The 14,250-nt window shown below is 38.2% G+C and overlaps 1 protein-coding gene across 32 annotated transcripts in view; it reads right to left on the bottom strand.

Annotated features, from left to right (window-relative positions):
• Window positions 1-14,250, bottom strand: part of fnbp1b (formin binding protein 1b) — a 65,932-nt gene that overhangs the window by 44,693 nt on the left and 6,989 nt on the right. For 5 of the 32 annotated variants that reach the window (XR_014090041.1, XM_008423567.3, XM_081613141.1 and 2 more), the window contains exon 1: window positions 8,720-9,025. The exons of 2 other annotated variants lie outside the window; for them this stretch is intronic. Coding sequence is in view for 29 of the 30 variants with exons in the window: in XM_008423567.3 (XP_008421789.2) it covers window positions 8,720-8,872 (153 nt within the window). In the remaining variant the exon portion in view is untranslated. Of the gene's footprint in view, window positions 1-128; window positions 197-921; window positions 1,338-8,719; window positions 9,026-14,250 lie in introns of those variants that run through there. 25 more of the 32 variants (XM_081613149.1, XM_081613145.1, XM_081613146.1 and 22 more) reach the window with 15 other exon arrangements.

Here is a 14,250-nt window from a genome sequence, read left to right as displayed (position 1 = left end):
GGAAAGTTGTCAGATCAGGAAAGAGAGCAAATAATTCATCTGACAAATCAGCACATATACATCACGTCTAAATCCAGACAATATTACCTAATCTAACCACACAAAGAAAAAAAAACATAAAATGCGACCTTGGTGTGGCTCCAACAGTCTCCCATCCTCTCCTCCACCATGTCTTTAGTCTTCTCTACATCCGACTAATAAGGGGAGAATCTTAGAAGGTGTCAGCACCAGAAAAAAAGAAAAACTTATGTGATTTTTAAGCGAACAGTGCAGAATGATACAGCAGTGCTTCAAGCATCCTGCACTGAAAGCACAAGTGACACAGGAAGTGGTTGTGGTGATGAAAAAGATGAAGAGGTGTGCTTCAGTCTGAAGCTCTGTGAAGCAATGTCAGGTTGTCATAGAGGAAAGCCAAATGTCTTTTTAATATCGCCTAGATTTGTGCAGAACTTCATCGCTTTACTGCAGTAAAATCTCATCACATGAGGCATGATAAAATCACTTCAACACCCCTGAATGAAAACACTCAGGAACTGAACGACTCTCAATTGAAGTACTCAAAGAAAACAATACAATGAGAAGTGGGGGGGGGGACTTCCCAGTCTGCATTGTCAGCCAATTTCAATGAGAAACCCCTCAACACAGTCAGGGAAATCAATGGATAAAAACCAAACAATAAGACTTTCTCTGCTTTGGGTGAAGAATCTTCCTTTGGAATTCCTGTTTATGCTTCTTCTAAATCCCCAAATGCTTTCTTTGAAGTTTGCTCCAAGTGAAGTATCAAAACTTAATTTACTTCATCTCAAACACAAAGCGAGTATTCAGGACAAAATAAAAGACAACATACAGCCCACGTCAGAGCAGCTAAATCATGCACGATAAAAACCTCCTCTCCTCCTCCACACACATTTCTCGGATTACCCTTTTCTGCAGGGGCACCATCTTATCCGGTGGCTCTCAGCATGGAAACATCCAAACTCTGGAAAATGCCCATTCAATTCACCGCCCTCAGAGTGAATGCGGTGAAAAGCTAAAGTTAGTGTGGAGAGGTCATCCGCGAGACCTTTGTCTGGGTATCCCAAGTGGGAGCAAGTGCAGATCAGCAGAAGCGTGCCGAGGCTCAGAACGAAGTCTCCTGACCCCTTCCCTACCCCGAAACCTTCCACACACACTAAAAAATTAGCTGGTTCAAGTAATTCCTGATTTTCTGGAAGGAGTAAAAGGAAAAATAAATGTGAGTGAAGGGAAAGGTCCAAAGCCTGGCTGGTTTACTCAACAACCAAATGAATATGAGTCCATGGCTGCCAGCAGCGTTCAGGCTTAATGCTCCATCAGGCGTAAGGTGGAATAAGTGGGATGAGAGTAGAGGACAGAGAGGGAGAGAGAGAGCTGCAAAACAAAGGGAGGGGGCTTGAAAGGACTAGGAATGACACAAGAGGCGGGATTACTCATGAGGAGATTACATATGGTTGGGGGTTGGGAGCCACTTTAAATTTGCAAACCTCTCCAAAGTGTGAAAATTAAATAAACTATACAGCAAACCAATAAAAATAAATAAATAAATGCAAAGGTTCTTGTTCAGGTGGTGATGAGTCACTGCCGGAGTAAAATGAAAAATCCATCAGTGGTGCAATTTCCGAGCTACACTAGAAACATTGGATTAATAATTTATGATTCTCAGGCAGGGAACTGTTAAGAAAACACACACATTATGAGAAGTGATTGTGCTGTATACTGTTACAGCCTTCCTCCTTATCACATCAAACTGCTGCCATTCCAGCCAGTAAAGTATTTAAACCCATCTAAAGACTATCACCTCTCCATGACCAGATGGAGCAGATCTAATAACAAAAATCTATAAAAAATAAAAAAGAGCAAAGGACAGCACAAGAGCATTAGGAAGTTTTCCATCATTATATGTATGTTTACGCTTTGTTTTTGTCAGTACATTTCTAGGTCATAAGTTTAAAAAAATAACCAACCAAGTTTAAAATAACCAACCACGCTTTAATCAGCAAGTAGTGATTTTTGTCTAGCCTGTTCTTTCTAATTTTCACCAGATTTGATTTTTTTATTTCAATTTATGTAGCGCAAGAAAAAAATGTGATTATTCTTATGTAAACCACAATACATGTCTTTAAACTTGATAAGATTTTCATTAAACTAAAAAAAATTGGAAAAAACTGGATGGTGTGTTTTTTTAAGCTGTGAATGACTCATAGTTCTCAGTTTTGATGGATTTAATTAATAGAGCCTCCAGATTAGCTCGAGGCTAAAGCTAACGGCTAGTCAGAGAAGGGTTAAAACCAAACTACCCCCTTCTCATAAAACTCAACAGCAGTTAGAACAAATGCAATTTTATGAGCCTTTAAGCTGTCATCGTGTTTGTATTAAACAATTGTTTTTATTGAATCCACTGATTGATCACACAGGAAACTGAGTTTGGAGGTGGTGCATCACCAGTGATCTTCCTGAGCGAAACAAATACTTGTGCAACACGTAAAACGGTTCCAGTCAGAGTAACGGTATTATATAGAAACAAAGTGGTATGAAAATTAAAACTACATATGCACTTTTGAGTGAAGGTTGATCTATACTTTTTTACATGGACTTATTTTATTTTTGGGTAATTACTCGGAACTAATCATCTGGATCAGACTTAAATTATTCAACAATACTTCGTAACACAGCTGCACTGCTTAGTAAAACTTATGTTATAAAAGACCCATTATTTGACAGTGTGTATTATTTTTAGAGCAGCCTTTTGTTTTCATATGGGTTTGACTGTGTTAAGTGATTTAAAGGCAAAAATGATTAGGAATTTTTATCTACTTTTTACTTTTAAAAAAATATATACGTATATATATCAGTGACGTGGGGTGAGGTTCATAGGTGGTGAGGCACCGACTTAATTATAATTGTCGGTGCATGTTACCCCCTGCATGTTACTGTTTACATAAGGAAATGCTGGAGGGCAAAAAGACTATTCTTTAACATGTGATGCTTAGCCGCGCCGCCGCCACAGAATAATTACTTTATCTCAAACTTAGACATGTAGATATTATTAATTCCGTGCTGTGCTTAACAGCAAAGGGAGAAACTGTTAAAGTACAACTCAAAACCATGTCTTTCTCGCTCTCTGTATCAGCGCACCTACTGTATGACTAGATCGCTGTTACCGTCTCTTACTCTGCAGTTGTGGAGTCACAATGTCTTGATTTCATGAGCGCCCCCAGCGATGAGTCAAGAGAACTGCCTGCCTCACCTCGAATCTGTTCTGCCGTTTCTGATCGCTCCTTAGCACACGAAGCACGTTATACACACAGTTGGTGACAATAAAAACACGGTACATTAAATGCATAACCTGAATTATGGAAAATCAGTTCATACATTAAATATTTTTAACCAATTTATTGGCGACGCACAGACAGGAGGAGCATGCTCTCATGGAATGGTAGTTAGCAAGAGGTTGCGCAATCGCAGGTGAGGCTCAACTCGCTGCTGCCTCACCGGCTTTGCTTCTAAGCATTTGAATGGGAAAACGCGAAAATTCAGCAATTTTGAAGAAAAAAAACATCAGATTTGGTTAAATGAAAAATGGGTACTTTATAGTACAAACCACACGTGAAAATAGTTTTATAAATGATTTTATTATTATATATTATTTTTCCATGATTTTTCCCTGACCGCGCGTCACTGATATATATATAATGTCATAATATTTTAGGTTTAATTCGTCAATCCACAAATTTTCTCAAAGGTCAGATATTAACTGTTTATAAACTTGCTACAGGACCTCATGTCAAACATCGTCAACTATTACTCTAAATAATAAGTAACATTTCTGTTTTATTATTTTTAAACCTGCATCCCCGAGCTGGAAATGTAAATCATCACTGTCCCAATGATGTGTACGGTTAAAAATATTTTGACTACACATGAAAAAAATGAACACACTTCTCTTTTACTCAAAGTTCACTCATGGAGCATGCATGCAAATTACGCATTGTTAGCAACTCTGTCAAGGTTGACTGCATTAGGGTCAAGCCTGCATGCAGAAGTGAATTTTCTTCGTTCTCTCCTGATAAATCCCTGTCCTGACCTTTACCTGCTTCTGTTCTTTCATCTGCCAGACTCTCACGCCTAACCTTGTTCCCAGATCAAGGAATACACGATGTAGGAGATCCCCTCCAGAACCACTCAGCTTGTTATTTCAGGCCACAGCCCCAACTCACAGTGTTTCGCATACTATTGTAGTAGAACACGTACTGAAAATAAATAGAACTCTGATTCTAACAAACACGTAGCAACATGCAGGAAATTAGAAAAAAGGGTCAAAAATAGAAGATATTTTAGCACTTCCTAAATACACAGGTTCCCTATTGGTGGTAAGAAATGAAAACAAGTGCATGTTTGTTTCATAGGAACGGTCTTCTGACCCTGCAAAATCCCTCTTAAGTAGAGAGCCGGGGATTATGGTGAAGGTTAACGTATCGGACTAGTGGTTAATCTAAACTAATTCACATTATTTAGCAACCTGTTCAGTCCAAATTATTCAATCAAAGACATAAGGAGATTCTTTATTAGTGTACAGCACAGAGAACTCATAAGGCAACAAACAGTGGGGAGTGTGTCTGTGTGCGAGTCTGCTCAGTGTATGGTTTGTTATGTGCCCTTCATCTAAGGGTGGATATAAATAGAAGTCTTCATGCTTACTTAATTTATTAACAGGGAAAAAGGGATGTGTAATGTATAAAATAATCCCACAGTGGTTGTAATTCCCTTATCTAACACAGATGGCAGTAGAGAGTAAAGTTGTCGAACAAAAACCCTCAAATTTAAATATTTACATAAAGACCTCAAAAGATACTGACAACAATTAAAGGAATTTCTAAGTCTCACAGAAAATGGAGCATTTAAAAAAATCCATATAAAAAATTAATCTAATATTCAAGATATTCCTTTTTTTAAAATCCTAAAACAAACCTGATAAAAAAAATGGGAAGAAAGGAGGGGCAGTAAAGGCCCTCTTGTGCCACATCATAAAAGGGAATAGAGTGAATTTACAACATAATGGTAAAAGACATGTACTGATTTTAAACTCCCTGAGCAAACATTTCTGGGGACATCTTTGCTTAATGGGTTATAGCCACCTCCACGTAGGGAGTCGTGCTGCTCTGGCGGTCACAGCTGAAATCAATACGCTATTAAAAAGACAAGAGGGAAAAAACAGAGCCGCTTGTTGGCTAACAAAATGTAAAGAACGGACAACGCAAACAGGAAATTGCAAACTAGCAAATTGGAGAAGAGGCAAATGTACCAAAGTAGTATTTCATTATTTAGCAAGTTGGTCACAAATGCACTGTTGCAGTTTTCTGACCCTGAGCTGCACAAATTACACAGGGAAAGAAAAGTCCAAATAAACAGATCTGAACCTAGAAGGGCCACATGGAGGATGTTTGAGATGAATATTATCAAGGAGAATGGTGGAGACTTCAGTACTTTTCCCCGCCTGTCAGTGGGCGAGAAGAGAAACACAACATGCGGGGATCAGCAGGGTTTGAGAAGACAGATGTTCAGCTGGATGGAGAACAATGAGAAAAGAAGCCTTTTTCTCTTTTTCATTTGTTCAGCATATTGACTGTGGAGTAAAGACTGGTAGGTGGGTTTGGGTTAGTCATGCTGAAAACAACCATTAACCCCCTAAACCTTTCCAGCAGAGGAGCCAAATTCTGTTTTAAGACAATGACTGTTTATTCCAGTGTTGTCACATCACAACCACAAATTTCAATAAGATTTTCTGCTACAGACCAGCAATAAGTAGAGTCATTTACTTTAGCCTGTTTTATTTTGATAACTCTAAATCTAGAGCTAGAAATTGCATTCAGATGTCATTGGAAAGCAGTCAATCCTCACAGTGAAACATGGTGGCAGCAATCTAAAGCTGTGGGGATGCTTTTCAGTGAATCAGGAGTGAGAAGGGAAGAGTTGATGGGAAAGTGGATGGAGTTTTGTGCAGCAGAAAATTATTAGAGGCTGCAGAAGACTTGAGACGGTAGCCAAGGTTCACCTTGCAGCAGGACCTTCGCTTACAGCCAGAATTATAATGTCTTGGTTTACAACAGAGAATTTTCTTTGAGTTAGAATAGCTCAAATCTAAGCTAGAATCTGTGGCAATGTTTGACAGGTTATGTTTAAATGCAAAGTTTGACCAATCTGACTAAGCTGGAGCTATTTTGCAAGGGAAATATCCTGGAGGGTTTGGTTTTCTACAAACTATTGTACAGGAGGGCTGGATACAAGTGTACGTTACAGGGTTTCCCCAGGCTTCACTAACTCAAATTTTAGACTTTTTAAGACCACTATGAATGGAATTTAAGACATTTATCTCCACAGAAATGTACAAACTTTATCCAGTCAAATGGTGAATAAATTTGCACTTACCCACGATAGACGCGAAAAAGTTATCAAGCTAGTTGGCTAGATGAGGTATGTTATCAGTGAGTTACTGGTAGCCTCAACTGTCTCAAGTCACAGAACGCAGTGACAATGTCTGAGTGCGACCCAAACATTTTCCTGACAGAAAAGACCCGCAAGAAAGAAAATACACTCAACATACAAGATTAAACAGTCCTAACAAGACCTGTGGTTACAATGTTCAAGGCCATCTTCCATTTTTAAATGAATTTAAGACATTTAATTTAAGACCTTTTAAGGATGCGCAGACACCCTGTTCACACAGAACTATGAAAACTATAATTTTAATTCACAAATTTTTAGGTCTATCACAAAAAATACCAATACAAGTTTGAAATTGTAATGTGGTAAATGATTTTTGGAAGGCCGTGTAGTCTAACATACTTAAATAGAGCTTAAATAGAGTTTGATGTCGAAACAAAAAAATACAAAAGGTTTAATTCTTTATTTGTCAGGTAGTCTCATCAGCTGACAAATCCAAACCTGCAGAGCTAATGAGAACGAACAGAAAGAAACAGCAGCCATCCAGATCTGTTCAGTGGGCTGTGAGAGTCCAACCAATTAAAATAACCAACAAACGACTGAATTGTTCCAGCAAAAGCCCTCCTGGCCTCGGTGGGGGAAAAAAAAAAAGTACACAAAATGTTGGAAAATTTGGACTTGTCCTTTCACTAATTATTCATAACCTCAAAGAACACAGAGGAACCAACAAAGCGGACCTGACCGCACACTTCACAGACTCAAAGCGAGGCTGTATCTGGTCAACCAGAACCGCTCGCCATACATGAACCGACTGCTGCAGGCGGTCACAGGGCTTCATGATGGTGGGCGTCCCGCAGCAAGAACAAATATTTAAAGGAGATGCCAAGCACCCTCTCGAACACACATCGCGCTTTGTCTGAGAAAGCGGGGTCTGAAACAAAGCATCTGCAGCCCTGTGCAGCTACAGTATCAGAGAGGATTCACAGGAAAACATGCAAACTCGCACAAATAAAAACAGATGATGATCATATGCGTGTTCACAGCAGATGTCATCTGATATTTTAGTTCTGGTTATCAGAGTGGTCATGAACTGCCTGTGACCTTTTTAATAAGAAATATGATCAGGCACAGTCTTGGGTAATGTTTTCTCATCATAGTCATTAATTTATTTGTAAAATTCTAATAATAAAGGGTATGAATGACTTTAATATTAATATAGCTAGTTAGAGGCTTTTAATGCATATAATCTGCTGTTATTATTTATGGTCAATCACTGACAGTCAGAAAAAGATTTTCCATCTTAAAGAGTTCTTCTATTTATGTGTTTTGTGTCATTAACATTGACTTTTTAAAATAAATATATTATATATATAATACATGTATTTAAAATATATGTATTTGCCAGATTTGTAGGATATCAGTATTCTTGTTTAAAAACTCTCCAATTTGACTGAATTAAAACAATTCTGCAAAGAAGACTGAGCCAAAAGTGAAAGAAAAGACTTTTAGCCAGATATGAACACTTGATAATTGTTGCAACAGGTGGCAACAACACAAGGCCAAGTTGTTTAAGGCAGCTTTTCTTAATAATAATAAATAAAATCATTATTTAAAGCTCTCTCTTATATCTAGCAAAGATACATTTAGCTGTTTTACTAATCTAAACCATCTGGAGTGGCTGCATACATTCACATGTGGTACTTTGTTATGCTTAAATTCTGAATCTTTGAGTCCAAATAAAACTCCAAATGTGTTCCTAAACTTATGACAAAAAAAACAACAAACAAGTAAGAAGGCAAAAATTTATTTTTTTTAGGCTACAATCCACTTTCTTTTGCAAAGTTTAGTGAAAAATAGGACAAGATGACACACATTTGGAGGCAAATGATCACACAAAACTGAGCAGCTGGTTTGTCCAGAGAGGACACCTCATGTTGGAACGCTATCAAGGTATTTATAGAAGCAACACCTCGCCTTGTCAAAAACGATAAGAGCAGCTTCCACTGGTACATGTAACACTTCCTGTATGTCTTTCAAACTTTCTACCTATGCGTGTTGGCAGCACTGAGAGGCGGGACGTCTGAGTCGGCGCCTTCCTGTGATTAGTAACCATGTTTACTTAAAAGAGCCTGAAGTGTTCCAGCTAAGCGGAATTAAAACTCTGCAGACGTCAGATTGATTCAGTTGGAAAACCCACAGTGGCTTTGAGTGCAGTCTATGTGTCTGAAATGAGAACTTCCTCACTCCTCTGCTCACTTACAGCACTGGTCGTCTTCAACTGGAGGAGCGTCTGCAGATACTCCTCAAAGGGGCTCGCTGTGGGCTCCTCTTCCTTTTGCTCCTCTTCTTTTTCTGCTTTCACAGAAAGAGCGTTGTCGATGAGCACAAAAAAGTGGCTTCTTCTTCGCAACATGGCGCGAGGTTTTCTTGCAAAGGAGAGCGCAGAAATCGGACGTCCTGGACAAAGTTAATCCATCTCAAGCGAAACCAGGTTTTGGTTCAATCTAAAAATCTTGATTGGTTTGATCTCCATAAAACTGTAGTGTATTATTAAAGTTAGTCAAGGTAAGGTATTAAAATAAGAATATTTTTATCTCACAAGGCTGAACAGAATCTCACTATGCCGAGGCAAAAGAACAGTGAGAGAAAGAACCAGCAGAGAACTTGATTAAATGACCCTGTTATTAATCTGATTACTGAACCTCCCTTGTACCTTTAACACCCATTAGGCTGCTCTGTGGATTAAGCCTACTAGGCCAGCCTGCACACACATTAGCCATTGTTCCCCCTGAGCTGTTTTTGTTCCTTTTGGTGCGGATAAGGCTCTTTAATTCTTATAAAATATATTCCTAGGAATGAAGCAAACTTTGAACTTTAACATTAACCCAATCAATGAACTGCAACAACACCTACAACCAACTACTTAAAATGTATGTAGGCTTTCCAAGTTAACACTTTGCAGAACCACATACTTGCTGTGGCTAGAGCTGCTAGTCTTTTGGGGTATGTGTTGGTGTCCATTTTCCAAATTCTCATTTGGATCTTGATCTATACTTTCACTGGGCCATTCTAACACACTGATATGCTGTATCTACTGTATATTTAGTGCTGACATCCTGCTTGATGTTTAACTTTTGCTCCTATCTCAAGTTTTTTGTAGGCTTTTTCCATCAACTCAGACTAGTTTACCGTTTTGTGCTAAAGAAAACCTTCCCTACAGCATGATTCTACCTATACCATATTTCATCAAGTATGGTGTGTTACCCTGGGTCTCTTGGCTTGGATTATTTTTAAATAAATGCATGCAATTTTTAAAGAACCACAATTACACTTTTTAAACTAGAGGACAGATACATTTACTTCCTTATTTCCATTCTAGCCAATCAGCATCAAGGAATATAATTTTCTTTTTTTGATTAACTTCCAAAGCTGATTTTTTTGTATTAGAATATTTTAAATATGCTCAAGAAAAAAATGGTAAATCTTACACAAATTATTTAGTCACATTCCACAGAAAAATACTTAACCACGACTAGCCTGGGGTCCACTGTAGTTTGTTTTAGCCAAAATTTTATTGTGGAAGGTCTAAAGAGCCACTTTCGACTCCAGAGTCAGAGGTTGCAGACCTCTAGCTTAGATGAACAGAAGTGCCACATGCTACTTCACACTGCAACAGGCATCACAATGTCAAGAGTTTGCAAAATCGCAAAGGGCAACTTGAATGCACACTTGGTCAGACCTTCTAATTCAAGTGCCATACATTAGTCCTCTGAATGTCATCCTTATATTTGGCCATTTGAAGTGTCTATTAGTCCCCTTGATTTGCACAGCAGATGTGTTTGTTTAGTGGACAAAATGCTAAAACTCAGATGTGGAGAAATTATAACGAAAAGGGAACTGAATACAGCACACCAAACATTTCAGGGTTTTATTTTAAAAGTGTTTTTTGTTTCCTTCACAATTTTGTCCTACTTTACCACATAAAATCCCAATAAAACACAACTGACAGTGATGAATGTTACTGTCATTTTTCTGCATCCTGCTCTTAATGTGCAACGCTGTAGTTAAAGCCCAGAACATGAAATGAAACAAGCTGGAGGCACATAGGGAGGAGCTAAAACACAATTCAGCAGGTTGAACTTCCTACGTGCAGTACCGTTGCTTCATAGGTCTTAGGTGAAACTTCTTGTCAAAGCAGTCATGCTGTTGTGACATGTTTCACTTCTAGCTGCACTAAAAAAAACTTAGAATGGCATGTTCTCTGCAGGGCCAAAATATACCGTTTATGATTAAGAGTTGTTTTTAAATCAAGCTGTGACTGCAGCAGAGATTTTGCAACTTGGAGAAAAAAAACTCATAAAAAAATAGTTATACTAGATTATAATTAAGTCAGCTGGCAAACACTGTGGATGTAAATGAGAGACTTCATAAAACATGTTCCTTATGCACTTTACTCTAAGGCCTCACTCCGGGGCTTGTGCAGTTTCACTTCATAAATAGATCAGTCAAATACTTTTTCTGTCAGGTCAGACACTGCTTTCATGCAGGGGCTGTTTACTGACTTACTTACTCGAGTCAGGACTGAGTATGAGAAAATGTAGTCACAGTTCACAGTTTACAATTACTCGACCCAGTTCTTAGTAATATATTCAGTTTTTCCTTTCAGTCTTAATAGCTTTGTTGTTTAAAAGTTGGTAACCTTACAAACTTTAAAACAACGTTCATAAAAAAAACAAAGGACTACAATCAAACACACATATTGTCTTAACACCTCACCAGTCAAGAGGCCTGAAGACTATTTCTAAATATTACCTTAAAAAATAAAAGATAATTTGACCCATTTTTAAGGGAACATTACAGAAGGTTACTGAATTTAAAAATTATTAATATGCTCTGCACTGTCTGTTTTTTGTTGTTTTTTTTTAAACTGTTGACTCATCAAACTCTGCACTAAAGTTCCAGTGTGACTGGACTGGAGATTTCATGCACTAATGGCAAATAAAGAACCTTGAATTTAATATCTTGTTACACTGTAAAGATGCTTTGTCTGCACTGGTGAAGATTTCCTCACGTCGGCATGCTGGAAGCTTGGAGTGACTGGCATATTGTGGGATTTGGCCTCGTCTTGAGGGGCACTCACTACATCTATGTAGAGAATTGAACTTTCCACTAAACAAGGTCAGGTAATCGATAAGCATAACACCATGCCAAAAATGTACTTGCATTGTAGCACACTGTAAATTGTGTATCTTTTACACCCAATACACACATAAGTGCTTAATTTCTTCATGTGGACCCATATAGAATTCATTTTTAGATATGTCAACATATGAAGCAAGATACTACGGCAATGCATTAGTGCCGAAATTTAGACAGTTGCACAAATTATATTGCTGTAAAGTTCATATAAAGAACTAACATTAAATGTGTGGTATTTTTGTATCTGTTACCAGATACAAAAACAAGTACTCATAAAAAAAAAAACTTTAATTGATGCATGGTAGCTCTAGAAATACATGACATGGAACCATACACCACCATTTCTTCCTCAGTTTTTCAATAAGGTAAACAAAATCTAACTTTCCATTCGGGATGGGGCAATTAACTTGAGAAATGTATAATACATGGTTCCCTGCAACTAAATTAGCAAAATCTCTGCTGGAGTTTCCCAGGCTTTCTCTAAATTACGTGGCAGCCCTTTCACTCCTCCCATGCATGCCTCGTTTCAGGATATGAGAAAAGATGGCACTTAATATGAGACTGCCTGACACAAGGAGGACATTTTTTTTCTTCCTCGCAGTACGTTTCACATGATGTTGTACAAGACGCATCTCATGCTAGGCAGTGTACCGAGGGGAAAACACTGATTCAGAAACAGAATTTGATTATGAATGAAACAATAAGTGATTACAACAGTGGAATCAGATCATAATCTAATTATGTCTGTTGCTTAACATAACTAATATTTTATGCACCCAATGTACCACTTTTGTACAATTCAGTTAAAAAAAGAATAAGAGGCAGCCATCTTTCATGATTCATATGCACAAGAAGACGCTGGACAATATCTGAACTCTACATAACAGATTAAGTAGAGTTTTGAAAGAAATTAGGAAAATTCCCAAAGTTGTGTCCATTAGGAGAATGACTCAGCCGAATGAGAGGAAAGGAAAGCAGAGGAGGCAATGTGAAGAGATTCAAGAGGGGGTCAAGAGTGAGTGCTGGAATCATTTTCAGCAGTTTGACTCCTTTGAGGTAGCGAGAGACCACGGTGACATGCTTCACGGCTTTAGGTCATTTCGGATTAAATGTAATCCAAAAAACACAAAAAAAAACTGTGGTAAAAGTGTTTGCACATGAACTGACCACATGTGGCACCTCCTGGAAACGGGGGGATTTTAAAGAAGCACGGTGACTCCGATTTGGCTACAGAAGCAACAAACTCACCAATGCGTGGCCTCAGACCGCAAATGTGCACAGATGGAGAACTGAGACCACAGCTCTTTGCTGTCGTGTTTGCCCACACAAAACTAGGAATTTAAAATGTATTAAGATGAATTCAACAGACATCTTTTCTGCTGTATTTTCCTCCATCTCTCCTGGATGGTAACGAACCAATAGAAAAAAGAAATAAGTGATATTGAGTCTGTTATACTTATAAGCTGTGGTTTCAAACTACACTGAAGATAGCATAAAATGGTGGGTAATTTTAGACTGAAGGTCAACAACCTGAGAAAGTTGTTCACAATCATCCACCTTGACTTACTATAAATAGCTAACAATGCTCTCTGCTGCCACTGCTGAGGAAACTTGACACAGTCCCCACCTAAAGATCAAATCACATTGACAGTATGTAGAACAATACAGCAGTAATTAGCAGAACACGGACGACTGCAAGGCTTAATCAGTGGCTTCAGGACAATGGCTGATTTACAGTATGACAGCAGTGCTTTAAGACTGACTGTGCAAACAGTCTGAAGGAAAAAAAAGGCAGTGATGAAACATTAGAGGCTGCAACAAACGGTGCTGGGAAGGGACTGAGTCACTGTTCTAAAGACAAGATGACCAATCGGTTCCAGCAACAGCTATCGTTCAGTTCCGAGGTGAGAAAACAGCTCCACTTACATAAGATATCCTTATGCAAACCAAGAAGAGCACCTGATTAATCGTTTTTCTATGAATAAACCTCCCCTATTATAACATTCATTCACCAGTTTTTGCTATAACATCTGCTTTTCACAACTTTTTTAGTCATTTCACTTGTTCTATCAAAATTTAATGAAACAATCCAGATGTAGTTGTAATTATGGGTGACATGGGCATTAGCTCAGGGCGGCATTTGAAAGTGTGGACAAACAGTATAATATAAAAACACAACTCATTTGTTTGTCCCTGAAAAGTTTTCTATTGCTTTTATACATGTGCACTCAATAGGGAGTTGATGCCACCTGCTTGCTGGTGAAAACAGAGAGGTCAAGGTATGGTTGCTGTCAATCATTGAGAATCTGTGTGGTGGTGTGAGGCGCAAGTTAGTCTGTCGTGTCCTTTAGTAGAAGTGGTTGGGTGCAACACCTCCAACAATTAATTAACAATTTATACTCAAAACATGAGAAAATGTGTCCTCTTGAAGAGTTCAGCTTAAATAATGTCATACGAATGCCTAAGAAGCTTGAATGTATCAACAGCAATGGCATTAACTTTGCCCTTTGAACCTACACCATGACACTTTGAAGCACTGCTTCTGTTAAGATTTGAAGTTTTTAGGAAAATTCTAATTATTTTAATGATTGT

Source organism: Poecilia reticulata, chromosome 12 (genome assembly GCF_904066995.2).
Source record: "Poecilia reticulata chromosome 12, P_reticulata-male-v2, whole genome shotgun sequence".
Lineage (NCBI taxonomy): Eukaryota > Metazoa > Chordata > Actinopteri > Cyprinodontiformes > Poeciliidae > Poecilia > Poecilia reticulata.
Note: the sequence above shows the minus strand (reverse complement) of the source record. Positions and strands in the feature narration are given on the sequence as shown.